We start from the raw sequence: 26,353 nt of genomic DNA, 5'->3' as shown, positions 1-26,353 counted from the left end.
CTGTTCACAATAGCACCCTCCCAATCCATGTTCCCCAGCAACTAGTGTATACAGGCTTACTGCGTCTGATACTGAAGGTTGCACTTAGCCATCAGGGCTAGTAGCCATCGATAGCCTTCACTTACAGGAATTTATCCAACCCCCTTTTAAAGTCATCCAAATGGGTGGCCATCACCACATCTTGTGGTAATGAGTTCTATAGTTTAACTATGTGCTGTGTGAAAAAGTCCTTCCTATTATCTGTCCTGAATCTCCCACCAATCAACTTCATGGGATGACCCCATTGGGTACTAGTATGTTGGGTATTTGATGGGCTTTCGGAAGCAGGCTAAAACTTGTTTTTTCCAGCAGGCCTTTGGAGAATAATCTGGCCCTCCATCTATGTTAATTGACTTATAATTTTGGTGTGTATTTTAAACATCTTTTTTTCCTTTTCAATGTATGTTTTAAACTTTGTAAGGCCGCCTTGAGGCCCAGTATTGGGCAAAAGGAGGGCCTTCTCCGCTGTGGCACCCCGGCTGTGGAATGAGCTCCCCAGAGAGGTCCGCCTGCCGCCTACACTGTACTCCTTTCGTCGCCAACTGACCTTTTTATTCTCTCAGTATTTTAACACTTAATTTTAACTTCAATTTAAATTTGACAGTTCTAACTCTGTATTTTAGTCTTATATCAATTTTGCCGCGTGGTTTTTATCCTGGTTGTGCTTTTTATACTGTATTTTGTATTTGTGTTTTTAACCTGTTGGTTGTTTTATTATGGTTTTAATTTTTGTGAACCGCCCAGAGAGCTTCGGCTATTGGGCGGTATAAAAATGCAATAAATAAATAAATAAAAGGATAATAATAATAATAATAATAATAATAATAATAATAATAATAATAATGGAGAGGGAGAGAGAAATGTCCCCTATCCCCATTCTCCACATCAAGCATAATTTTGCACACCTCTATCATGTCTCCCCTCAGCCTCCTTTTTTCCTAGCTAAACAATCCCAGCTGTTGTGACCTTCCCTCCTAGGGGACATGCTCCATCCCCTTCATCATTTTGGTTGCCCTTTTCTGCACTTTTTCTAGCGCCATAATATCCTTTTTCAGATGTGCTGACCAGAACTGTACACAGTTAAGTGTGGTCGCACCATAGATTTGTATAAGGGCAGTAGGATACTGGCCGTATTATTCTCAATTACTTTTCTTATAAGGCTTAACATGGGAGTTTGCCTCTGCTACAGCAGCTGCACTCTGGGCTGACACTTTCGTCGAACTTATTTTATTTATTTATTTATTTCATTTCTATACCGCCCAATAGCCGAAGCTCTCTGGGCGGTTCACAAAAATTAAAACCATGAAGAGCATAATAAAACAACCAACAATTTAAAAACATAAATAGAAAATACAATATAAAAACTTTCTACCACTCCTTCTAAAAGGAGCAGCAGAAGAACAACAGATTTGAGGGAAAGAGCCAAAAAAAAAAACCAAAACCCTACAGCAAAGCCCACAAGGAACCTAGAAGGTCGTATCCGTGTGGGCTCCTGCAGTTCGCTCGGAAATAATACCATTCAACATGGAGCAAGTTTCTATCCTTCATCGTGGAGAAGGAAAATCTTGAAAACAAGCTGGTGCCTGAAACCAGGAATTCTCTTTCGACTGCTGCTGCTGCAGCATTGAGAAGGCCACAGAACACATCTTTGACATGTAGAAAGTCCACCACAGATTGCAGGACTAGGAACACTCCCCCAACCCCACTGGCAAAAGCTTGGAGAGAGTCTGCCGGTTAGAGCGGACGCTATTGAGTTAGGTGGAGCAGTATAATTTGTGTGAACTGCCCAGAGAGCTCTGGCTATTGGGCGGTATAAAAATGCAATAAATAAATAAATTAGGCTGTTTCATGGCCAGGCCTGGCTTCCCGGGAACATCTTCAATGTACTCCTCAAGGTCCCTGCATCAATGCTGTGGTTCAGGCAAAGGTGTGTTAGAGAAGCAGGTGTGGATGGAGGACAGGGAGGTGGCCCGGGGGGCGGAGCAGTGCGGAGGGCTGTGATAGGCAAAAGAGAGACACAGCGAGAAGACGACGAAGGGGGAGGGGAAGCCGAAAGTGATTTCTTACCTTCCCAAGTGTTCTGTCTCGGGGCTGACCAGGTACATCAGGTTCCTGAGTGTATGCAGAGGGTGCAGGAGGTCTAAGTGGACATGCTGTAACAGCAAGAGGAAGAAAGCAGAATATCAATCAGGCAAGGCTTGCAAAGATAAGGAGGTGCAAATGTTAAGTTGCCCAAGGAGAACAGCCCAGAGGGCTCGCTCCGCATACCTGGGAAAAGCAAAGGTAAAGGATGTTGGCGTTCAGTTTTTTCACTGCCCACGTAAACTTCCGCCGGCTGAGGTTTTCCCCGCAGAACTCACTGCAAAACACATTAAGACAAAGGCATGATGCACAAACTCAAGGTGAGCAGCAGATCCCATTTCATGCCGCTAACAAACTATGCTGGGTAAAAGTGGGAGGGGATTTGGGGGGTGGGGTGGCTGGGCCAGCCAGCAGAAAAGAGCCCAGTTCACCTCACTCTATTTGCCCTTTCTGGGAGAAGGCAACACAACAGCACTGTTCATATGTGAATCTTTGTGTAGTGAACACAGTGGAGAGGAGAAGGGGGATCACACCAGCCCGTGTCTCTGTGAACACAGCGTGGGGGGCAAAGGGAAGGTGGGGCGGGATCCCACATTGGGGTCGACTGTAATATAGCCCTGGTGAGTAGCCCTACTGAATAAATGGCTTATTTTATTTATTTTATTTACAATATTTATATAATGCTCCCCATTCAAAATTTTGGAGCGGTGGACAGGATCCAATAAAAACAGAATAAAAGCACATTAAAATAGATTTTTTAAAAAAGCAAAATGAACCGCGGCTGGTCATCAAGGGAAGGCTTCCTGGAAAGACGATGTTTTCAGGAGGCGCCGAAAGGAATACAAAGTTGGCGCCTGCCTGACCTCCAGAGGCAGGGAGTTCCACAGGAAGGGGGCCACCACGCTGAAGGCTCTTCCTCTGGTCGACAGGAGCAGGCTCTCAGATGACCTCGGTGACCGGGTATCCTGGTCCCAAGTTGTTTAGAGCTTTGTATACTTGTAGAAGAACCTTAAACCTATCCCAGTAGTGAATTGGCAACTTTCCCCAAGCTTCAAGTGCCCTCCAAAGGGCTCTCAAAATCTTGCCCACATACATACAAATGCTACATTGTAACTGGGATTAGATTTCCTCTGGACCAAATTCCGAAACAGCACCTTGGCAAGTAGACGGGTTTTCTCGTACCTGTTGGACAGCTTCTTAGGCAGGTTTACATCAAGTATATGCGATAAAATGTTGACAAGCTGAGTTGCATAGCACAGAGCAGCGCTGATGGTGTACGCAGGGTTGTTATGCTCCATGTCTGGAACAGAAGCGAGAAACACCATTGTCAGGCGGCAAAAGGACTCCTGGGGAGTAGCAGCCGTTCACATCTCCCGTACCCTGCGCTCAACATCTAAGGCCCTCCTCCGAATGCCTACTCCGAGGGAAGCTCGGAGGATGGCAACAAGGGAGAGGGCCTTTCCGGTGGTGGCCCCCCGACTGTGGAATGATCTCCCCGGTGAGGCTCGCCCGGCGCCAACACGGTTATCTTTCAGGCGCCAGGTCAAGACTTTTCTCTTCTCCCAGGCATTTAACACCATTTAACAACGCTAAGTTTGTTTTTTAACGGACCCCCAGAACTGTTGTTTTCAAATGGAGACTGTTGTTTTTATGTTTTCAAATTTTGTATACTTTTAATGTTTACTGTATTTAACGTTTGTAAACCGCCCAGGGGCGGTATATAAATGTAAGAAAGGAAAGGAAAGGAACCTCTCATGCAAGCACTGAGTCATTACTGACTCTTGGAGGGACGCCAGCTTTCGCTGACATTTTCTTGGCAGGCCTTATAGCGGGGTGGTTTGCCGTTGCCTTCCCCGGCCGTTATTCCCTTTCCCCCAGCTAGCTGGGTACTCATATAAATGTAACAAATAAATAAATAAATAAATAAAAATACACAAAGGAGCCTCATCGTTGTCTTCCTGACCTGCACAGAAGTTCTACTATTCCTTCAGCAGCGACCTCAAGAAGCAGGCTGGTTTCGCCTGTCTTGAGTATCGTCAGACTGAAGTGGAGACATGTGCGGCCTGTCGAGTGCCCCCATCCATCCCTGCTTTGTCCACGGTGGAGGCAGGAGCTGAAGGCCATCCCAGGGCCCCTCACTTCTTTTGCTTTCTCCCCCCAGCCCACCCCACGCACAGACCCGAAAGTCCTCCAACGTTGAAAAGAAAATTAAATTAAAATTCTGTGCCGAGGAGTACTGAAAATTTTCCAACCCCTGTATGAATTGCACAAAACAGGGCAAATGGCATAATCCCTGACTTATTCTGCAATATTAAAGTGCCGCTAGCCAGGAGGAAAGGCCTGGAGCTATGTAAGGCGCTGAAGGCAACCCCCGACACAACTTTTCGCTAACCTTGCAGCTTCTGAGATTTCTGCAGGCAACGCCATGCCCTTGGCAAGCATATCTTCATAGCCATGAGGTCTAGAAAATGGCTTTTATGCAGTCGGGCGGCAGGGAGGCTAAGACACTAAGAAAGCTGAATTCTGTGGCTAGTACCGTAGGAACACACCGAGATCGACCACTGGTTTCTCTAGCCCAGTATTGCCAACACTGACTGGCAGCAGCGGCTCTCCAGGGTTTCATGCAGGATTCCTTTCCTAACTGTACCTGGAGATGCTGGGGGTCGAACCTGGGACCTTTGGCACGCAGAGCAGGGGCTCTACCGCTGAGCCACGCCCCCACCTCCCCATGTCCTCCTGCAGAATCACAGCCTACACAGAGCCCGGCCTGTAGCTCTCCTGTAACTTCTTCCCTGGCACTCCAGCGCACTGGATTCAGACTCTATTACGCCTTCCGCATTTGCGTGCACACAATACATTCTGCGCATGGGGTGGGGGTGGGGGAGGCTGGCTGGCTCCCAAGCCCGCTGCACCCTAAGGACCAGCTGCAGCAAGGTCGCGTGGTACGCCGCCTTTCACCTGGCCCTTGAGTGGTTTTCTTCTCTTCCACCCAGTTGTAGTAGGCGGAATAATCGCCGTTGTTGGGGAGCGTTATCCAAGGCCCAGTGATGCCGATGCTGGTGTCGCCGTTGTGGTCGTCGCACACCCATCGCCCGGACAGGTAGGTGGTCCGCCTCGCTTCCGCAAGCTTGCTCACGGTACTCGAAGTCATGGCGCTGTCGCTCTCGGAGGACACGTCCGCGGGGTCCCTGGGGGAAAGGCACAAGGGCAGAGTCTCTGAAAGCCAGGCACGTGCCAGGCCCAGCGGCTTTTTTCGCACAAGGATGGACAAGAATTCGACCTGTGGACCACCACAGAGGCGAGGAAGAAGGGGCTCTGTGGATTTTTATCTAGAGGTACAGCAGGTACAGCCCCTTCTGTAAAAGTCCAGTGGGGTACGTCAAGTGAGAGTAAAGAAAATTAAATAGGATCTTCAGAGACTAAGAGGGAAGAGCAAACCAGCCAATGAAGCTGTAGGAGATCTGGATGAACTGTGTTGTCCCACAGAGGAGGGCCAGGATCTCTTCTCGATCCTCCCAGAGTGCAGGACACGGAATAACGGGCTCCAGTTAAAGGAAGCCAGATTCCAGCTGGACATCAGGAAAAACTTCCTGACTGTTAGAGCAGTACAACAATGGAATCAGTTACCTAGGGAGGTTGTGGGCTCTCCCACACTAGAGGCCTTCAAGAGGCAGCTGGACAGCCATCTGTCAGGGATGCTTTAGGGTGGATTCCTGCATGGAGCAGGGGGTTGGACTAGATGGCCTTGTAGGCCCCTTCCAACTCTGCTATTCTATAATTCTATGAAATGATCTTTCCAGCTTCACAGAAAGACAGTTGTACGGCAGAGGCAGCAAGAGAAGCATCGGGTGGCAAAGTCGACTGTGGTCTTGTAAAAAATATCTGTAAGGTTTCAAGTTTATAATTGCTTTAAAAAGTAATTCACTTCGTTGTACAGTCTTGACGAAGGATCCCCAGATCCGAAACGCTGAGCGTTGTACAAGTTTGGTTTAAAGTTTTTTTGAACATTTTTAATATTTCAGATAAGAAAAATAGAGATAACTCTTTTGACATTTCACAGCACCAGAGCTGGTCGACTCTTTTTCTCTTCTTGGCACAGCCATGAATGTTTCGAGGTCAGGTTCTGGCCATCCTTGGGTGCTCCCTCATCTGATCTCTCTGTCTCTGCCTGCCTGTTCCTCCTCTGTCCTCCAGCTGCTCTCTCCCCAGTCTGCCACCTTTTCTATATGTTTACCTGCCTCCTTGTTCCGAATCACCATCATAGAATCATAGAATAGCAGAGTTGGAAGGGGCCTACAAGGCCATCGAGTCCAACCCCCTGCTCAATGTAGGAATCCACCCTGAAGCATCCCTGACAGATGGTTGTCCAGCTGCCTCTTGAATGCCTCTAGTGTGGGAGAGCCCACAACCTCCCTAGGTCACTGGTTCCATTGTCGTACTGCTCTAACAGTCGGGAAGTTTTTCTTGATGTCCAGCTGGAATCTGGCTTCCTTTAACTTGAGCCCGTTATTCTATGTCCTGCACTCTGGGAGGATGGAGAAGAGATCCTGGCCCTCCTCTGTGTGACAACCTTTTAAGTATTTGAAGAGTGCTATCATGTCTCCCCTCAATCTTCTCTTCTCCAGGCTAAACAGGCCCAGTTCTTTCAGTCTCTCTTCATAGGGCTTTGTTTCCAGACCCCTGGTCATCCTGGTTGCCCTCCTCTGAACACGCTCCAGCTTGTCTGCATCCTTCTTGAATTGTGGAGCCCAGAACTGGACGCAATACTCTAGATGAGGCCTAAGCAGGGCCGAATAGAGAGGAACCAGTACCTCACGTGATTTGGAAGCTATACTTCCATTAATGCAGCCCAAAATAGCATTTGTCTTTTTTGCAGCCATATCGCACTGTTGGCTCCTATTGAAACCTAGCCTTTGGTTTCTATTTCCTAAATGTAGAACTTGGCATTTATCCCTATTCCATCCTCCTCCTCCAGCAGGAGTTTTGGTCCTAGGCTGACCCCACCGCCTCTGGACTGACCCTACTGTTGATCTCTCTCAACTCTGGTCCCAACTCTGCCAGGAACTGCATTCTAACCATGCTCACTGCTAGCAAGGCGCTTGCTGAACTTATCACCAATATGGTGTACTGTGGTGAGAACGCTAACCAGGTTCAAATCCCCACTCAGCCGTGACGCCCACCGGACGACTTTAGGCCGATCTTTAAGTTTCACTCTAGCCTACCTCACTGGGTTGTTCTGGGGCCAAAATACCGCAAAGCCCTTTGGAGAAAAGGCAGGATATAAATGTAATTGCCTCCAACCCCACGGGATGAACCTCATTCTTGGTACCTTGCAGACCAAGATAGCGAACCGCCTCCCGAGGGTGCGGTTCCCCACATCAGCTGCACGGCATCCCTACCTCATGCCAATCTTGACCTCCTCAATCGGGAAGATGATCGAGGTCAGTTCCAGGACATGTGATCGCCGGAGGTTGGCCAGTTGCTCGTGCTGGCCTCTCAGGTCGTAGTTCCTCTTCTCCACCACCTCCCCAAGTTTGCGGTTGTGCCTCTGGATCTTCTCCTTCTTCTCCTGATGGCGCTGCGCCCTGCGGTAAAGCTTCTGGTTCTCATCTCTAATTCGAAGAAGCCACTCAGAATCTAGGACGGAAAAGGCAACCTCTTAAAATTGTCCTCAGAACAGTGCTGGTTTTATTGCTTACTCAAATGTGTTATTATGGGGGGGGGGGGGGAACCAACCCTGGGTTGTTCGATGTGATGTCAGAACCCAGAACTCTGGGTTTGTGAGAGACAAACAACCCAGAGTTTTAATCCAACAAGAAGGGGCGCTCTTGGGTCGTCTGGGGAACCACATGCAAAGCAGAAGCAGGGGGAGCATGTGAGGCAGCATGTGAGGCACGCTTGCTCCCACATGGCCCCAACAACCCATGGTTACATCCGAACCGGGCCAGTAAGTGTCCAATGTTTCATGCTCAGTTTAGTGCGGGGAGGTGTTCAACAATGGGGTGCACACAAGCTAGGGAGGGGGACAGTGGCTAAAACTATGCAGGAGAAAGAATGTGCTCTAGCACTCGGCAGCGGGGTACAATCTGTAGAATTTAGTGAGGGTGCTAGGTATGTTCTGTGTGGCAGCCCTAAACCTTTCTGTCAGGGGTTCATTGGTAAATCAGGAGAAGCTACATGAACAGAAGCAACCAGAGAGTGTAAAACACGAGGAGCTGAAGAGCAGAAATGTGTCCTGGGCGACGGCAAGAGAAAGAACTGAGGCCACGTCTGGCAGCATAAGGACATCAGAAGAGCCCTGATGCTGGATCAGATCAAGGGTCCATCTCGTCCAGCACTCAGTTCCCACAGTGGACAGTCAGCCATCGGCCAGGGGCCAACAAAGCAGGACAAAGTGCAGCAGCACCCTCCCGCCCATGTTCCCCAGCAACTGGAATACATAGCTTTACTGCCTCTGATACTGGAGGTAGCACATAGCCAGCAGGACTAGTAGCCATGGATAGCCTTCTCCTCCAGGAATTTATCCAACCCTCTTTTAAAGCCAACCAAATTGGTGGCCATCACTACATCTTGTGGTAGTGAGTTCCATAGTTTAACTCTGCACTATGTGAAAAAGTCCTTCCTTTTATCTGTCCTGAATCTCCCACCAATTAGCTTCATGGGTTGAACTCGTTGGGCTCTAGTATTATGGGAGAGGGGAGAAAAATCTCTCCCTCTCCACCTTCTCCACACCATGCATCATTTTGTACCCCTCCATCATGTCTCCCCTCAGCCTCCTTTTGTCCAAGCTAAACAATCCCAGTTGATATAACCTCCCCTCATAGGGGAGATGCTCCAGCCCCTTGATCATTTCAGTGGCCCTTTTCTGCACTTTTTCCAGCTCTACAATATCTTTCTTTTAGGTCCGGTGACCAGAACTGTACACAGTACTCAAAGTGTGGTTGCATCGTGTTCCGTGGGCAAGTTGGCTAGCACTCCCAGGTGTAGCTGTGCGCATGTGGCAGGGCGAGGGGAGGGTGTTGCTTGTGAGGCTAGCTGAAGTTACCTTCCACCCACCCCGGTTTGGGACTCACTGTGATGGCAGAAGAGCACAGGAACATGCCAGTATAGGTAGTAATCCCAGACATAGGGCATTGCTACTTCATAGGGAGGCTCTAGGGCTGAACCTTGACACCGACACAGTGGAGGTGGCCCATCGCTCAGTGGGGGCAGGGCGTGCTTGGCACGCGGACAGGCCTGGGTCCAACCTCCAGCCCCACCTTGAATTACAAAGCCCGTCGTGAGACTGAACCTCTGACGAGTTTCCCACGCAGTATTAGGGTTAGGGTGGTCTCACCATAGATTCGTATAAAGGCAGTATGATACTGGCAGTTTTATTCTCAATTTCTTTTCTAATGATGCCTAACATGGAGATCTCCTAGTACCAACCCCAGAGAGAAAAATCTAGGTCAAGCGCTCCTTGCCTCTCCAGACAACAGGGGGAGTTAATCCATTATTGGATCCCTCCACATACCAAACTAAGAAAGGCTAATTTAAATCAGCAATTAAAAATCAAGCCTCCCGTTTTTGAATTTCATGTTATTTCCTCATCAAACACACATTCTAGCCATTAGGAGATACTTGTTTGCACCTGAGTAGAAGCTTTAGGAAACCGAAAGGCATAATATCACACCTTCGGCCATTGCAACCCACACACCTTTCGGGGTGTAGATTTGCATCTGCTTATAGGCAGGTCAGGTACCCATGCAAGGATGCAAAGCAGGATGACTTACTTGACGGCTGAGGTTTCGATACTATTCACCCTTTATTTGGAAATAAGATCTACTGAACAGAGTGGAATCTAAGTCTGAGTAAACACGCTTAAGACGGGGCTGTAAGAAGTGTCCAGAACCTTCCGGAAACGAAGGATGGTAGTAACGAAGCAAAACAACGTCTTCCATATGAGACGGAAATGAATGATCTATGCTGATCAGTTAGCAGACTTGTAAATATTAATAATTTCAGAGCTGAACACATGGCGGAGTTTAGGCGGCTGGATATAAAATGGGAGTATAAGTTCATCAAGGTGAGATCAGTGGAGGATTCTAGCAAGATACAGATACACCCCCTACACCCCCATGTGCGCTCATCCCTGGCTCCTACTATCAAACCAGTATAGGAATGACCGTGCTGTGAAGATTCCCCACACAGACAATTGTTTCTTTAAGATTTCACGTTAAACCACGTTTCTTTTTAAAATACAAAACGATAGGTGAAAATTAATAACTAAATAAATCTGTAGTAAAAAACAACAACAACCCTCATACACGTCTAAACTTTTCACTTACGAAGAAGAGGGCGCAGATTTTGGAAATTTACTACAGAAACAACAAAATCTCTTCTTTGGGCCAGAACAGTAGTTTTCAAATCCTCCGTGAACCTCCTTCTGCCTTGTAGCAGAGGATTCTGGGGAGATGTTTGAGGGTTCAGGCTGGCTGGGGGGGGGGGGGGGGAATCAATTTTATGCAAACTGGAAGTACACTCTAGAACACTCTAGAACTGGGTGCCCTCCAGATGCTTTGGACTACAACTCCCAAGGTTCCTGACTGTTGGCTATGCTGGCTGGGGCCGATGGGAGCTGAAGTCCAAAACATCTGGAGGGCCCCAGGTTGGGGAAGGCTGCCCTAGAATATGCCTAATACTAGTCCATTGCCGGGGTAAGATCAGCTATTGAGGACAATCTGTCCTTCCAGCCCTTTCACACCATTACTGATCTTCTTCTCAAAGAAGCCCCAAGTAGGTTCTGAGTAACGCAAAGGTTACACCGCAGGTGTTGCAAATCCACTGGGCTGGTCTCGGCTATGGGAAGAGACGTGCCCCTGCCAGTGGTGTAAACTACAGAGGGGGAGGGCACGGTTCAGGCCCCCTCCGAGATTTCCCAGAGGGGCAATGGTCAACCAGGTAACATCAGTAAGCTCACAGCCTGGCTGGCAACAGTCGCGTCTCCTGAACGTATTTCTTCTCCGCGGTGATCTGTTTAGTTATCTACCCTTCAGTGCTCCCTCGGGTTAGCTATAATAAATGTGTTTTAATTCATAAAAAGAGTTGGTTGGTTTTTATCTTGGGCTTCAACCTGGATGGTATACTGGATAGGACTATGGATGGTGGGGTAGTGTGTAAACGATCATAATATGATAATTAAAATGCAGTATTTTTGTTGAGTACTGGTTATTTTAATATGTGGTTTTAAACATTCTAGGATCCATTGATGAAGGACGGTTTCCAGAAATAGAAATGGAAGTACCATATTTCTTCGATTGGAAGACGCCATCGATTGGAAGACGCACACTAATTTCAGTACCACCAACAGGGGAAAAAAACCTAAGACACACCCGCCATTCTAAGACGCACCCCGTTTTTAGAGATGTTTATATGGGGGGGAAAGTGTGTCTTAGAATCGAAGAAATAGGGTATCTACATAAAAGTAAACGAATAAGCCAACTACCACCCCTTTCGTAGGTTTAGACCCATGCCAGTGAGAGCCAGTGTGGTGTAGTGGCTAGAGTGTTGGACTGGGAGTCAGGAGACCCGGGTTCTAGTCCCCACTTGGCCAGGGAAACCCAGTGGGTGACTTTGGGCCAGTCACAGACTCTCAGCCCAACCCACCTCCCAGGGTTGTTGTTGTGAGGATAAAATGGAGAGGAGGAGGATTATGTATGCTGCCTTGGGTTCCTTGGAGGAAAAATGCCCCCGCCCGTGGGGAATTGAGAAGCCTACGCCCCTGGGCCCCTGCTGGGAGAAGCCAATTCTTCGACCGCATGGCCATCACTTACTTCTGGACATTTCTTCGTTTTCTTTGCAAATTGTTTGCTTCAGTTGCTCAATCCGCATCTTGCAAGACATTATTTTCCATCTCTGAAAGAAACCGAGTAACTGGCAGATGCTGTCCGCAATCAGCATTCTTAATATCACAAAAGCTCTTCTGCTTCAGGCCCCCAAATGACAGCCACTTGCAACGCTTGGCTATTAGACCCCTGACTGTGTCTTGAAACGCATTTGGCTGTCAGCAGCAGCAGCCGGCCAGAGGTTTCTGGAGCTGCTGAGAAGGCAAGCATTAAAAAGCTAAGGTGCCTTTGATCAGCCTTCCCCAATTTGGTGCCCTCCAGATGTGCAACCTAACACATCTGGAGGGCACAGATTGGGGAAGGCTGCCTTAGACTTCTCCTTGGGCTAGTGTCGTGCTAGAGCAGCCTTCCTCAACCTGGGGCGCTCCAGATGTGTTGGACTGCATCTCCCAGAATGCCCCAGCCAGCTGGCTGGGGCATTCTGGGAGTTGTAGTCCAACACATCTGGAGCGCCCCAGGTTGAGGAAGGCTGTGCTAGAGTTAAGTGAACAAGCTGCATTTTGCTTTTGCCCATGAGTCATCAACCTTCTGGAAGGAAGTTATACTACGGAGTTATCATAGAATAGTAGAGTTGGAAGGGGCCTATGAGGCCATCAAGTCCAACCTCCTGCTCAATGCAGGAATCCACCATTTTCTTCCAACCAAATTGTCCTTTAGCTTAAGTCATAGGCCTTGGCTATTTGCCAGGTATATGGGCACTGCCTCAGAAACAAATACTGGCTGGGCTGCGCTGATCATTTCATTCCACTAGAAATCAGGAACGTCACCTGATAAGCTCTGTATTGGATAGAGGTTCCATGTCAAGCTTAGCAAACAACACTTTTAACAAGGCCAAGGTATCCATCAATTAAAGGGTATCCAGTCTCCCTTTCTGAAATGTAGGATTGTTGCAATACTGTTCAACACTCTCATTATAAGGCACTGAACTCAGTAAATCTGTTTATATTTTCCCTCCTCTTTATTATTGTTATTATTATTATTCATTTTATTTTATTTAAATGCCCAAAATGGATTTCGGAGTGAGGTTTAGGGATCCACCTTACAGGATAGTTGTGCAGATTACCAAGACAATGCATGTATTGTGCTTTGAACACCTTAGAAAAAATGCTGCATACATGCTAAATGTTACTGTTATTAGACTGAGGGGGCCTGATACTTTAAATTCAGGTGAAATAGAAGGTTAAATAAAAATTCCACTAACGAAGAGAGTTTTGGAGTATTCTGATATTCCAGAACAACGTCCACCTATGCGATAGTTCCTCATGCAGTAGAGCACGCAATTCACCCAGGTAGAATAAATGTTTTGCCCAATGCATGTGAGGCACCTGTGCGATTTGGGCAAAATCATGGCCATCTGCATTGCCATGGGAGCCACTGCATAGGAAAGGCACATGGGCAAGGCCAATTAAGAGTGTTGCACGCACACACCCATGCTGGCTGGGCATGATGGGGTTTGTAGTCCAGTACATCCGGAGGGCACCATGTTGGGGAAGGGTGCACAACGGGAGAGCAGCACCCGTTAAATGTAAATTAGAAGCCTTCCAAAGGACTCACCAGTTGGTCAGTTATCTTTTTCCCCTCCATAGCTTTTAACAACCTACAAGAAACAGGGAGGGGAAAGGAACAGGAGATTATCTGGCAACCAAAATCAGGCTTCTAGCAAACATCAGAGGTTACAAAGATTATCTCTCTGTGGCCTAATCTACACCAAGCAGGGGATTGCAGGAGGAGGGCCTTCTCTGCTGTGACACCCTGGCTGTGGAATGAGCTCCCTGAGGAGGTTCGCTTGGCACCTACATTATATGCTTTTAGATGCCAGGTGAAGACCTTTTTATTCTCTCAGCATTTTAACAGATAGCCTAGCTACAGTTATCCATGCTCTGATAACCTCTCGTTTGGATTACTGCAATGCGTTATACGTGGGGCTGCCTTTGAAAACAGTCCGGAAGCTTCAGCTGGTACAAAACAGGGCAGCCCGTTTACTAACAGGGACTGGCTGGCGAGATCACATTACGCCAGTCCTTTTACAACTTCATTGGCTGCCAGTCCAGGTCCGGGCCCGATTCAAAGTGCTGGTATTGACATTTAAAGCCCTAAACGGTTTGGGGCCAGGTTATTTGAAGGAACGCCTCCTCCCATATGTACCTACCCAGACCTTAAGATCATCTACAGGGGCCCTTCTCCGTGAGCCCCTGCCAAAGGAAGTGAGGCAGGTGGCTACTAGGAGGAGGGCTTTCTCCGCTGTGGCACCCCGGTTGTGGAATGAGCTCCCCAGAGAGGTCCGCCTGGCGCCTACACTGTACTCCTTTCGTCGCCAGCTGAAGACCTTTTTATTCACTCAGTATTTTAACACTTAATTTTAACTTAAATTTAAATTATACTGTTTTAACTCTGTATTTTAACCTTATATCAATTTTGCTGCGTGGTTTTATCCTGGTTGTGCTTTTTATATTGTATTTTGTATTTGTATTTTTAACTTGTTGGTTGTTTTATGATGATTTTAATTTTTGTGAACCGCCCAGAGAGCTTCGGCTATTGGGCGGTATAAAAATGTAATAAATAAATAAAAATAAATAAATAAATAAATAAACAGTCTATAAATAAATTTTAACTTGGTGTTTTAAATTTGTAATTTTGCATTGCTGCTGTTTTTATCTGGTTGAGCTTTTATATTGTATTTTATATGATGGTTTTATACTGTTGTTTTATACTTTGAATGTTTTTAATTTCTGTGAACCACCCAGAGAGCTCCGGCTATTGGGCGGTAGAGAAATGTAATAAATAAATAAATAAATAAATGCACTATGAAAGCAGTATGTAAAAGGCAGGAGCCACACTACTGCTCTATAGCAGTACTGATATGCACTGACAACTGTTGGGGCCCATGGACACAGACCATATACCACTTTCATACCGCTTTCATAGTGCTTGGTGTGGCTCCTGCCTTTTATATACCGCTTCCATACTGCAATATCCTGCTTGGCGTAGATTAGGCCTGTGATTGAACCAAACAAAAAAAGATTTTTAAAAAAGGAACTTGGACTTACTGGGACTGGAATTCATGCTGTTTGCTTCTAAGGTGCTTTAATCTCTCCTTCTTTTCGGAAAACCTGCAAAAGAGTAAGGTTGTGAATTTGGATATTCTAGACTGATACATAGTCATAGAATCATAGAATCGCAGAGTTGGAAGGAGCCTACAAGGCCATCGAGTCCAACCCCCTGCTCAATGCAGGAATCCACCCTAAAGCATCCCTGACAGAGGGTTGTCCAGCTGCCTCTTGAAGGCCTCTAGTGTGGGAGAGCCCACAACCTCCCTAGGTCACTGGTTCCATTGTCGTACTGCTCTAACAGTCAATTTATTCTAACAGTCAATTGAGCAGGGGGTTGGACTCGATGGCCTTGTAGGCTCCTTCCAACTCTGCTATTCTATGAAGGTTATTCATGGGTCCCTGACATTGATCAGCGCCTATTTCAGCCAGGTACTTTTCATGCTCTTGAGCAAGAACGCAGATCCAGGATCAATGAACCCAGATTACTACTTATGATTTAACTGTTAAGGGAACCTGAATATGCCCCTCTTGCTTCATATTATCCAGTATTATTCTGCAGCTGGTACAGCATGTGTCAGCCATGAGGCTGAGTGGCATGCCTGGCCATGCACGTATTACGCTGGTGTTGAAGCCACTGCACGGCCTCCCTATTAGCCACCAAGCCAAGAACAAGGTCTTGCTGTTGGCACAGAAAGCCCTGAACAGCTTGGGACCACTTTGCCTGGCAGATCGCCTTCCCCAATATAGACCTGTGCGATCATTAAGACCGTCAGACCGTGGCCTGAAGATTGCCATCTCGTAGCAACAGGAAGCAGGCCTTCTCTGTGGTGGCACCCACCTTACAGAACGACTTCTGCTGCTATTTGCGACACTCCAACTCTATTAAGCTTTAGGCATCGATTAAAGGCTAATTTCTTTACCCAAGTCTTCCCCGAATGAGTCAGCTGCTCACTTTGTTTGTAATTACGGGGTTGTATTGTTTTAATGTTTATATATACGTCTTTCAGCAATTATACATGCTTTAGCAATTATGTTTTTTAATGTATAGCATAATGTATTTTAATGTATTTCATTTTCTTGCAATCTGCTTAGAGATATTTTAAAATATGGTCAGCAGTATACAAATTCATTAAATAAAAGCCATAGGACAGACTACAGCAGTGTTTTCCAAAGTGTGTTCGGAGGACCCCTGTGTTCCATGTGATGTGATTAGGGGTTCCATGAGAACATTTTGATGCTAGAGATATAAAGGCATGTCTGTTTTAAAAATACTGAGCTGAATAGCATTTAGGTTATAAAGGCTGCTATTACGATGTGGCCTCGTTGGTTTCAGCAAGCTGGAGACAATGAGGAAGACAGAGCAGCCCACACCCTTCCTCAGGCCTTTAGGCTGAAAACAACAGAATTAAATTTAATAGGGATAAATGCCAAGTTCTACATCTAGGAAGTAGAAACTAAATGCACAGTTACAAGATGGGGGATACTTGGCTCAACAATACTACAAACGAGAAAGACCTTGGAATTGTTGTAGATCGCAAGCTGAATAGGAGCCAACAGTGCGATATGGCTGCAAGAAAGGACAATGCTATTTTGGGCTGCATTAATAGAAGTATAGCTTCCAAATCACGTGAGGTACTGGTTCCTCTCTATTCGGCCCCGGTTAGGCCTCATCTAGAGTATTGCGTCCAGTTCTGGGCTCCACAATTCAAGAAGGATGCAGACAAGCTGGAGCGTGTTCAGAGGAGGGCAACCAGGATGATCAGGGGTCTGGAAACAAAGCCCTATGAAGAGACTGAAAGAACTGGGCATGTTTAGCCTGGAGAAGAGAAGATTGAGGGGAGACATGAGAGCACTCTTCAAAGACTTAAAAGGTTGTCACACAGAGGAGGGCCAGGATCTCTTCTCGATCCTCCCAGAGTGCAGGACACGGAATAACGGGCTCAAGTTAAAGGAAGCCAGATTCCAGCTGGACATCAGGACAAACTTCCTGACTGTTAGAGCAGTACGACAATGGAATCAGTTACCTAGGGAGGTTGTGGGCTCTCCCACACTAGAGGCCTTCAAGAGGCAGCTGGACAACCATCTGTCAGGGATGCTTTAGGGTGGATTCCTGCATTGAGCAGGGGGTTGGACTCGATGGCCTTGTAGGCCCCTTCCAACTCTGCTATTCTATGATTCTATGAAGAAATAAAATAAAAGAATAAAAAACACCGCATTACAAATTACTATTTTTAAAAGAACAGAGTTCTGATAAAACCGCGGCTGGTCATTCAAGGAAAGCTTCCTGAAACAACAATATTTTCAGGAGGTGCTGGAAGCAACACAACACCACCAAAGCCAGGGAATTCCATAGAAAGGGGGCCACCACAATGAAGGCTTTTCTCCTGGAGGACTCCATTCCGACCATACGTCCATCTGGAAACACCAGGCGGTCAGGAGAATGCATGGCCATATCAAAGTACAGCATCTGCATCATATGGCTGGCATATGCAGCCAGAGCCAAACTCTGGATACAGACTCACAGAGAGCAGAGTCTGGAGCTGAGGTAGCAACAAAAAGTGGCTAAGAAGTCAGTCTCTCTCTCTCTCTCTGTGTGTGTGCTTGTTTAATTTTTGTTCCTGAATTCTGTGTAAGTGAGTCCGGGGGGTGTTTAGCCTGCAAACCTGGCAGCCGACTTGAACCCTTCTAGACCCTCAGCAGACAGCAGCCTCAGCCAGGAAGTAGGAAAGTTTTTTAAATTTTGTGCGCGTCACTAGGATTCAGTTCTAGGCTCTGTAAATTAATTTTTAAGGGCCAAGACCCTGTGAATAAGTTTTTATGGCTTAGGTACAGCTCTAGGCTTCGTGAATTCATTGTTAAGGGTCAAGAGTGAAATAATTTGTAGGGCTTGAGGTTCTGTGTATTAATTTTTAGGGCACTTGTTCATTCTGCCCTCTTTGTTATTTCTTCCTTGTAAAATAGGAAACAACCCTCAAAACCAACTTTTAAAAACTCAAATAAAAGATCAGACACTTCGAGCATTACACGTGGGCGTTTTTTGATATGAAAATAGGCTTAATTTCCTTTATCTAATTTGCTACGAAATTTCCCCAATTCAGTGGTATTCAATAACTCCCCCCGACCCTCTGTACCCCTGGACTAGTATTTATGGGTTCCATCCATATATTTCAAGCCCAAAACTGTTCGGAAGTCAAATCAGCATTGGACTAGAGAAACACTTTTCTCCTGTCCCATAATAACAGAACCTGGAGTCATCCCATGTTGTGGGAGATTCAGAGACAAGTACTTCTTCATACAGTGCATATCCAAACTACGGAATTCGCTACCACAAGATGTGGTGATGGCTGCCAATTTGGACGGTTTTAAAAGGGGGTTGGATAAATTCATGGAGGATTGGGCTGTAAAAGGTTACTAGTCATATTAGCTCTATAGTACTTCCAGAATTAAGAGGTATAATGGCCTCAACTTGTAAGCCTCTTACAGATATCTGGTTGGCCACTGTGAAAAACAGGATGATGGACGAGATAAGCCTTTGATTTGATCCAACAGGGCTCTTCTTATCTCATGGAAAATATAAATAATTCCAAAACATGGAAAATATATTGTATTTTATATTATGGTTTTATACTGTTTGTTTTATACTTTGAATGTTTTTAATTTTTGTGAACCGCCCAGAGAGCTCCGGCTATTGGGCGGTATAGAAATGTAATAAATAAATAAATAAATAAATAAAACAAAACATGGGAAACATTAATGTCACACACATTACGTAACATAATCTGTTACATTGTTCAGTGCTCCTGTGAACCTGAAGAATCCTGCTACAAAAAAGAGGATGCCTACTACGTCCCTGCATGAGTCAGTGCTCTGGCTTTGTTTCCTTCCAATCAGCCTTCACTGCGGATGGGTCATGTCTGCTGCATCCTTGCATCTGATCTGATGGAACAGTCCAACTGCACTTAAGGCAGATGAACGATAGGAATGCCCAACTCCCAGAGGGGTCTGCCTGAGCCCCTGCTCCAGGCTTGCCTTCTTCCAATTCAAAGGCATGTCTAGAACAGTGAGTTATGCAAAAATATAGGAGTGGGGAATTCCTGCTCTTATACGCACAATTAGGTTTAATTTTAGACTGTGGAAGAGAAAGGAATGCTTTGATTTTTAATTCAGGAAGAAATTGTGCTGCAGCTCTCAGATGTTTGGGAAATCACAAAAGGTTCTACTACATATGAAATCATTCCAATTCCAATATACATCCAAATGTTAGAAGTGCCCCCTAGGCAAAGTAGTGGAGAGCGCAACCATACGGTCCATGGGAGAGTGTCTCAGAGGCCACAGGCGTTCTTGGGGGGAAAATATCAGGGGTCTGACTTTGGAAGGGGGAGTCAGAGGTTCAGTTCCTCCATACCCCGCCCCCTTACAGCCAGGGCAGAAAGAGCTGTGCTGGCTGAACCCCAAGGTCTGAAAAGTGATCCTGGAGGAGGAGAAAAAGGGGTGTCACAGGGGGAGGGGAAGAGACCAAAGGCCAGGATACAACGGATCCTGAGCTTCCTCTAGCCTCCTCCCTTCCCAGTCCAAAGCACCCTCTCTAGATGGGCTGAAAAGCTTGTCTAGTGAAAATCAGCAAAGATGGAGGACAGGGAAGCGAAGAGCGAAGATTGTCTCTGCCGCTCTTCCCACCCTGCTGACTTCAGCCCAGCAGGGCACAGGAATCGATGGGGTTGGGCCCTTACTGGTCTTTTAAAGTGATGACAATCTCCTGGCTCTATTGCATGATTTAACCCAATGACCAATCCCACACTACCTCAACAGCAGGAATATATATAGTCTGAAAGAAGAATGGATTGAAAACATGTGACGTAACAGGTACTGCACTTGTTTGCTGGACTTTCATACAAATGCCTGACACAACCATCACAGAAACTGCGCAAAAGCCATGATGCAGGGTTTCTGTTTACTGAAGGTGGTCACACCTCCCTGCCATTCCTCAACACAGGCTCTCTGATCAGCAGGATAATTAACTGGCTGAAATTTTTAACCTGTTCACACCACCTACTATTAAAAATTTGCATGACGAAGGACAGTAGTAATTTTCTATAATGCTTTGGGCAGTCCAAGCCTATGCAAGTAAACTCCACAATGTTCAACGGGTCTCACTCCCAAATAAATGTACACAGGATTGCACAAACCTACGCACGCTCACTTTTGGGAGTAAGCCCATTGAGCAAAGCGGTGCTTACCTCTGAGTAAATATGAAAAAGAAACAGCTAATTGTTATGTTTTATGAATGTGCTTCAGCAACCTTGAGGCAATTTACAGGAAAAGGCAGGGTATGATCATAACTAAGGAATATATATATATGTTTAGTATAAGTGGCATTTGATGAAAAAACTGCCTGTGTATGTAAGAGGGTACAGGCAGTACAATTAGACTTCAGCAAACAATTCCAAAAAGGGGCAGGGGGAGCTCAAAGGCTCTCAAAGGATTTGTAGAAGGTTTGAGACCAGACGAACAAGAAACAGCTGAATTTTGATATCTCAACTTTTCCAAGCCTAATGAACTTGGAGTAGAAAAACTAAGGCTGCAATCCCAAGGATGCGAAGTAGGGAATAAGACCCACCGAACGTGCAAAGCACTGTGCCGCACATTGGTTAGAATAAGCAGTGGCCCAACAACAGGCCTTAGGCCAAATGCAGGCCCATAAGGATGGCTTTCCCGCCCCCCTCTCGTTGTTATCCCAGAAGCTTGAAGGGATCACGGAGAGAGCGGCACCTGTGCCAACAGGATTTCCCAGCAGGCTGCTCTGGGGGACAGAAAGTGACCCTCCAGGAAACTGATACTGACCAGGTGCTTAGCTCTGGCAGCCCTCCTGTACAAATTAAAGACTTGCTACCAAAGATATACTGGATTTATGAAATGCATCTCCAAGAAGTTAATGACTGCCAAGATTTTGTTGTTGTTCTTAATAGTGATAAGCAGTGTTTATATAGCACACTTCAAGTGTTCAAAGTGGTTCACAGATACTGTGTTCCAGAAACTGAAACAACCTGCACCACCACTCCCAACATTTCCCATCATTATCTACCACAAAGCTTTCATAGAACATCACTAGGTTACAATGTATTAATTTTCACTTATTGTCAGCTGTGTTGAAGGCCTGTGGACAGCCAGAGAGGTAGATAAAAAATATTTGTTACAAGTGAAACAAACAAAACACAGTAAGCTTTACAAAAGCCCAGTCAAGTAAGTCATAGAATCATAGAAGAGTAGAGTGGGAAGGGACCTATAAGGCCATGGAGTCCAACCCCCCTGCTCAATGCAGGAATCCACCCTAAAGCATCCCTGACAGAGGGTTGTCCAGCTGCCTCTTGAAGGCCTCTAGTGTGCAAGAGCCCACAACCTCCAGAAGCCCCAGAAGGTTGTTAGAAGATTTCATAGAATCATAGAATCAAAAGCCCATAGAATCAAGAGCCCACAACCTCAACAAGCCCCAGAAGGTTGTTAGATTTCATAGAATCATAGAATAGCAGAGTTGGAAGGGGCCTACAAGGCCATCGAGTCCAACCCCCTGCTCAATGCAGGAATCCACCCTAAAGCATCCCTGACAGAGGGTTGTCCAGCTGCCTCTTGAAGGCCTCTAGTGTGGGAGAGCCCACAACCTCCCTAGGTAACTGGTTCCATTGTCGTACTGCTCTAACAGTCAGGAAGTTTTTCCTGATGTCCAGCCGGAATCTGGCTTCCTTTAACTTGAGCCCGTTATTCCGTGTCCTGCACTCTGGGAGGATCGAGAAGAGATCCTGGCCCTCCTCTGTGTGACAACCTTTCAAGTCCTTGAAGAGTGCTATCATGTCTCCCCTCAATCTTCTCTTCTCCAGGCTAAACATGCCCAGTTCTTTCAGTCTCTCTTCATAGGGTTTTGTTTCCAGACCCCCGATCATCCTGGTTGCCCTCCTCTGAACATGCTCCAGCTTGTTCAGTATTATCACACACCCCATTTTGCAGAGGGCCTGCAGAAGGCCACCTATGCTGTTCCTGGTTGATGCAAACTTGTCTTCCCTACTCACACTCTTTAGCCATGACACAACACTCATCTTGTTACCTCCTGGAAATAATTCTCCCAGTTCCCTGATGTTGTTCCCGTAACTATGCTGCAATACTAAAAACACATTGCACAAATCAAGTGTAAGAGGACACGTCTGTTTTTTATTGACTGTAGAACTTCCTGCCACACTGATTCATTGCTAATTAAATGTTAACCAAGTTCAAACTTCATCACACACACGGAATAGGAAGGATATTTACTGAAGCACACACTGCATTTCAGGATGAAGTGTAATTTAGGAGACTAATAAGGAGGACACGTTTAAATCCTATTAAGGAACATGCAACCTGGAGGGCTATGAAGCATACGGTTAAGAAGCAGGAATGACAACCACGTACTAAGAGCAAGCCCATGCATACTTTTTGGGTATAAGCTCCATAGAGCTCACTATGAAACCCATGAACATCTGAGTTCTTATGGCATGTCAGATCAATGATGTCTACTCCTAAGTGTCTACTCCTAAGTGGTAGTGTCTTTTCAGGGTCTCAGACAGAGTGCTACTAGATCTTTTTAACTGGAGATGCTAGGGGTGAACCTGGGAACTTCTGCATACAATACATGTCGTCTACAACTGATCTCTGCCCCCAACTTATTTCTGAGTAAACATGCAAAGGATTAGACATAGCTGTTCAAAAAATCTAGTAGCAGAAGGGTCACAATACCAGCAAAAGGGCACAACAAGCCCAATAAAAGCCATTTGCAAAGTTTACAAACTACAGCTACTAGGCTCTACTGAGACATAGAATCCCTACCATTTTTCATCTCAGTGGAGATGGTACCAACAAGTCACAATGCTAAGGGGCCAGTCATAGAATAGTAGAGTTGGAACGGGCCTATAAGGCCATCGAGTCCAACCCCCTGCTCAATGCAGGAATCCACCCTAAAGCATCCCTGACAGAGGGTTGTCCAGCTGCCTCTTGAAGGCCTCTAGTGTGGGAGAGCCCACCACCTCCCTAGGTAACTGGTTCCATTGACATACTGCTCTAACAGTCAGGAAGTTTTTCCTGATATCCTTGTCCTTTTATTCCTTGTCCTGCACTCTGGGTGGATCAAGAAGAGATCCTGGCCCTCCTCTGTGTGACAACCTTTCAAGTGTTTGAAGAGTGCTATCATGTCTCCCCTCAATCTTCTCTTCTCCAGGCTAAACATCCCCAGTTCTTTCAGTCTCTCTTCATAGGGCTTTGTTTCCAGACCCCTGATCATCCTGGTTGCCCTCCTCTGAACACGCTCCAGCTTGTCTGCATCCTTCTTGAAGTGTGGAGCCCAGAACTAGACGCAATACTCAAGATGAGGCTTAACCAGGACCGAATAAAGGGGAACCAGTACCTTGCGCGATTTGGAAACTATACTTCTATTAAGGCAGTCCAAAATAGCATTTGCTTTTTTTGCAGCCACATAAACCTGCTGGCTCATATTCAGCTTGTGATCTACAACAATTCCAAGATCCTTCTCGTTTGTAGTATTGCTGAGCCAAATATTCCCCATCTTGTAACTGTTACAAGATGGACAATATTATTTAAGCATTTTATTTAAGCATACAATACTATGTATATTTAGACAGAAATAAGTCTGACAAATCCCAGCATTCCCCAGCAGATGTAGGGAGAATGTAGGACTTATTTCTGCCTAACATGCATAGGCTTGCACTCTTAAAAAATTAATTAAACTCAGAGGCAAATAATGAACATAGTATTTGATATAGTGAGAAAGAAAAAGGTGCCCAGTCTTCCATTGAGGACTCTGCTGGGGATGATTTTGGCTCCTAGAAGAAACACTTAAAGAGAACAGAAGTCAGAGCCCACATTCCCAAGCTTTGCAGGGTGAACGTGAATAATGAATCAGGCCACATATTCCACAAAACACACAGGGAGAAGAAGTAACCTATGGCGGATCAGTTATAAATTCTATTTGGGAACCTTAACCAAATGGAGACAGAAGAGGATACAATCACAATAAAAGCTGCTCTCCAAATCAGCAGGGTTTAAAAAATGCTTTTATATCTCCACGTGCTAGCATTTGCAGCTTTGGTTTTTCCAAGGAACACCTATCCCGAAACAAACTTTGGGTGCAATTCTATGCACATTTAGACTGGCTGGGGCATGCCGTCTAAACAAGGCCACAGGATTATGCCCTAAAGCTAATAACTGTTGGTATAGACAGTCAGTGCAGTGTAACTGGATGTTGGACTGGGACTCAGGAGATCCGGGTTCTAATACCCACTCAGCCATGAAGAACCCTGGGTGACTTTGGGCCAGTCACTGACTCTTAACCTAACCTACCTCACAGGGTTGTTGTGAGGATAAAATGGAGAAAAGGAGGTTCATGTAAGCTGCCTGGAGTTCATGTCAATAAGTAATTAGATAGCAACATGTCTAAATATCACTAAACTATAAATTGTGTAGTTTCTCTATTTTAGACAAAAATAAATTATTGAACTGAGAACACATAATACTTAAACGTACTGTATAGCATTTCAAGATGCTAACCCAAACCCCTAAAGTATTTGAACAGAATGTTTTTGTATTTCACACGTCTGAACAATTCTGTTCAAAACACATCGAGAACATAAATGCCATGCTGGACTGGATCGGACCAAGGGTCCATCAAGTCCAGCACTCTTTCACATAGTGGCCAACCAGCCGTTGGCCAGAGACCAACAAAGCAGGACACGATGCAACAGCACCCTCTCACCCATGTTCCCCAGCAACTGGTGCACACAGGCTTACTGCCTCAAATACTGGAGGTAGCACACAACCATCAGGGCTAGTAGCCATTGAAAGCCTTCACCTCCAGGAATTTATCCAACCCCTTTTTAAAGCCATCCAGATTGGTGGCCATCACTGCATCTTGTGGCAGTGAGTTCCATAATTTAACTATACGCTGTGTGAAAAAGTCCTTCCTTTTATTTTTCCTGAATCTCCCACCAATCAGCTTCATGGGATGACCCCATTGGGTTCTAGTATTTTGAGAGAGGGAAGCAGGATATAAATGTAATAATAACGATGATGATACCAACAATAACAAAAAAGAGTAAGGGAGCAGGTGGACCAGATATTATTATCACAGCATTTTTATCCAGCCATTTAGCCAAAAAAGACCTCAAAGCGGTTTACAAAGATATTTCTGAAAGCAGTCCCTGTCCACTGGCTTACAACCTAAAAAGAAAAAAGACACAAAAGTAAAAGGCGTTGGGAGGGAGGGAAAACCTGGATAGCCAGGTTTAGCCCTGGACCTTTGTGGAGTCGGCACCAAAACGTGGGAGGTCCTAGTGGTGTGTGCCTCTGAGCATGTGCAGAGTCTCTCTCTCTCTCACACACCCACACGGGCATTTGGGGGAACGTTCAACGATCCCCAGCCCCGCCTCAGAGCCTCGGTGGGACGAAGGGAAGCTTCCCCAAGGCCTCAGCCCGGCCCCCGTCCTCCCGCCCGCCTTCCCCCGGCACCCACCGCTCCGAGTCGCGGCCGTCGAAGAAGACGAAGTCTCCGCCGCGGACGCACTTGGCGCAGGTGAGGCGGCGGCGCGTGGTGTTGCAGAGCGGGCAGCGCTCCACGGCCACGTACAGGCCCTCGGCCCCGGCGGGCTCCGCGCCCTCGGCCGCCACCGCCGCTACTGCGCCGGGGGGCGGCCGGCGCCGGCCTGGGCCCGACCAACCGCCGCCCCTGGGAGACGCCATGTTGCGGACGGGCTCGCGGCGCCCGGCTGTCACGTGGGACTTTGTTTTCCATCAGGGGCATGATGGGAAAAACAACAAGCAGGGCGGAGGGGCGGGGCTAAGCCAGGGGTGACGCGCCAGGGGGCGGGGCTGGAGGGGGCACGCCCAGTCCTGGGCAGGCGTTCTACTGCCGCCTTTCGGGCGCCCTGCGGAGGCCGTGGACTACAACCCCCATCCTCCCCAGCCAGCTTGGGGGTTGTTAGCCCAAGGCCTCCGCAGGGCGCCCGATGGGGGGAGCCTGATTCTACCGCCTGGAAGCATGCTGGCTGGGGGCGATGGGGGTGGTAGTCCAAGGCCTCCGCAGGGCGCTCAGTCGTGGAAAGCATGGTGCCTGGGGGCGATGGGGGTTGTAGTCCAAGGCCTCCGCAGGGCGCTCAGTCGTTGGAAGCGTGGTGGCTGGGGACGATGGGGGTGGTAGTCCAAGGCCTCCGCAGGGCGCTCAGTCGTTGGAAGCGTGGTGGCTGCGGGCGATGGGGATGGTAGTTC

The 26,353-nt window shown here is 46.8% G+C and overlaps 1 protein-coding gene across 1 annotated transcript in view; it reads right to left on the bottom strand.

Moving 5' to 3' along the window:
• The window catches only part of ATG14 (autophagy related 14), a 30,022-nt gene extending 4,194 nt beyond the window's left edge, over positions 1-25,828 (bottom strand). The window contains exons 1-9 of the mRNA XM_063118504.1: positions 25,602-25,828; positions 15,053-15,115; positions 13,560-13,602; positions 11,934-12,015; positions 7,521-7,758; positions 5,080-5,309; positions 3,304-3,421; positions 2,308-2,398; positions 2,107-2,192 (exon numbers count right to left, since the gene is read on the bottom strand). Coding sequence (XP_062974574.1) covers positions 2,107-2,192; positions 2,308-2,398; positions 3,304-3,421; positions 5,080-5,309; positions 7,521-7,758; positions 11,934-12,015; positions 13,560-13,602; positions 15,053-15,115; positions 25,602-25,828 — 1,178 coding nt within the window. The remainder of the gene's footprint in view (positions 1-2,106; positions 2,193-2,307; positions 2,399-3,303; positions 3,422-5,079; positions 5,310-7,520; positions 7,759-11,933; positions 12,016-13,559; positions 13,603-15,052; positions 15,116-25,601) is intronic.
• Positions 25,829-26,353: the final 525 nt, after the last annotated feature.

This window comes from Elgaria multicarinata, chromosome 2 (assembly GCF_023053635.1).
Source record: "Elgaria multicarinata webbii isolate HBS135686 ecotype San Diego chromosome 2, rElgMul1.1.pri, whole genome shotgun sequence".
Taxonomy (NCBI): Eukaryota; Metazoa; Chordata; class Lepidosauria; order Squamata; family Anguidae; genus Elgaria; species Elgaria multicarinata.
This window is presented reverse-complemented; position numbering and strand designations above follow the sequence as displayed.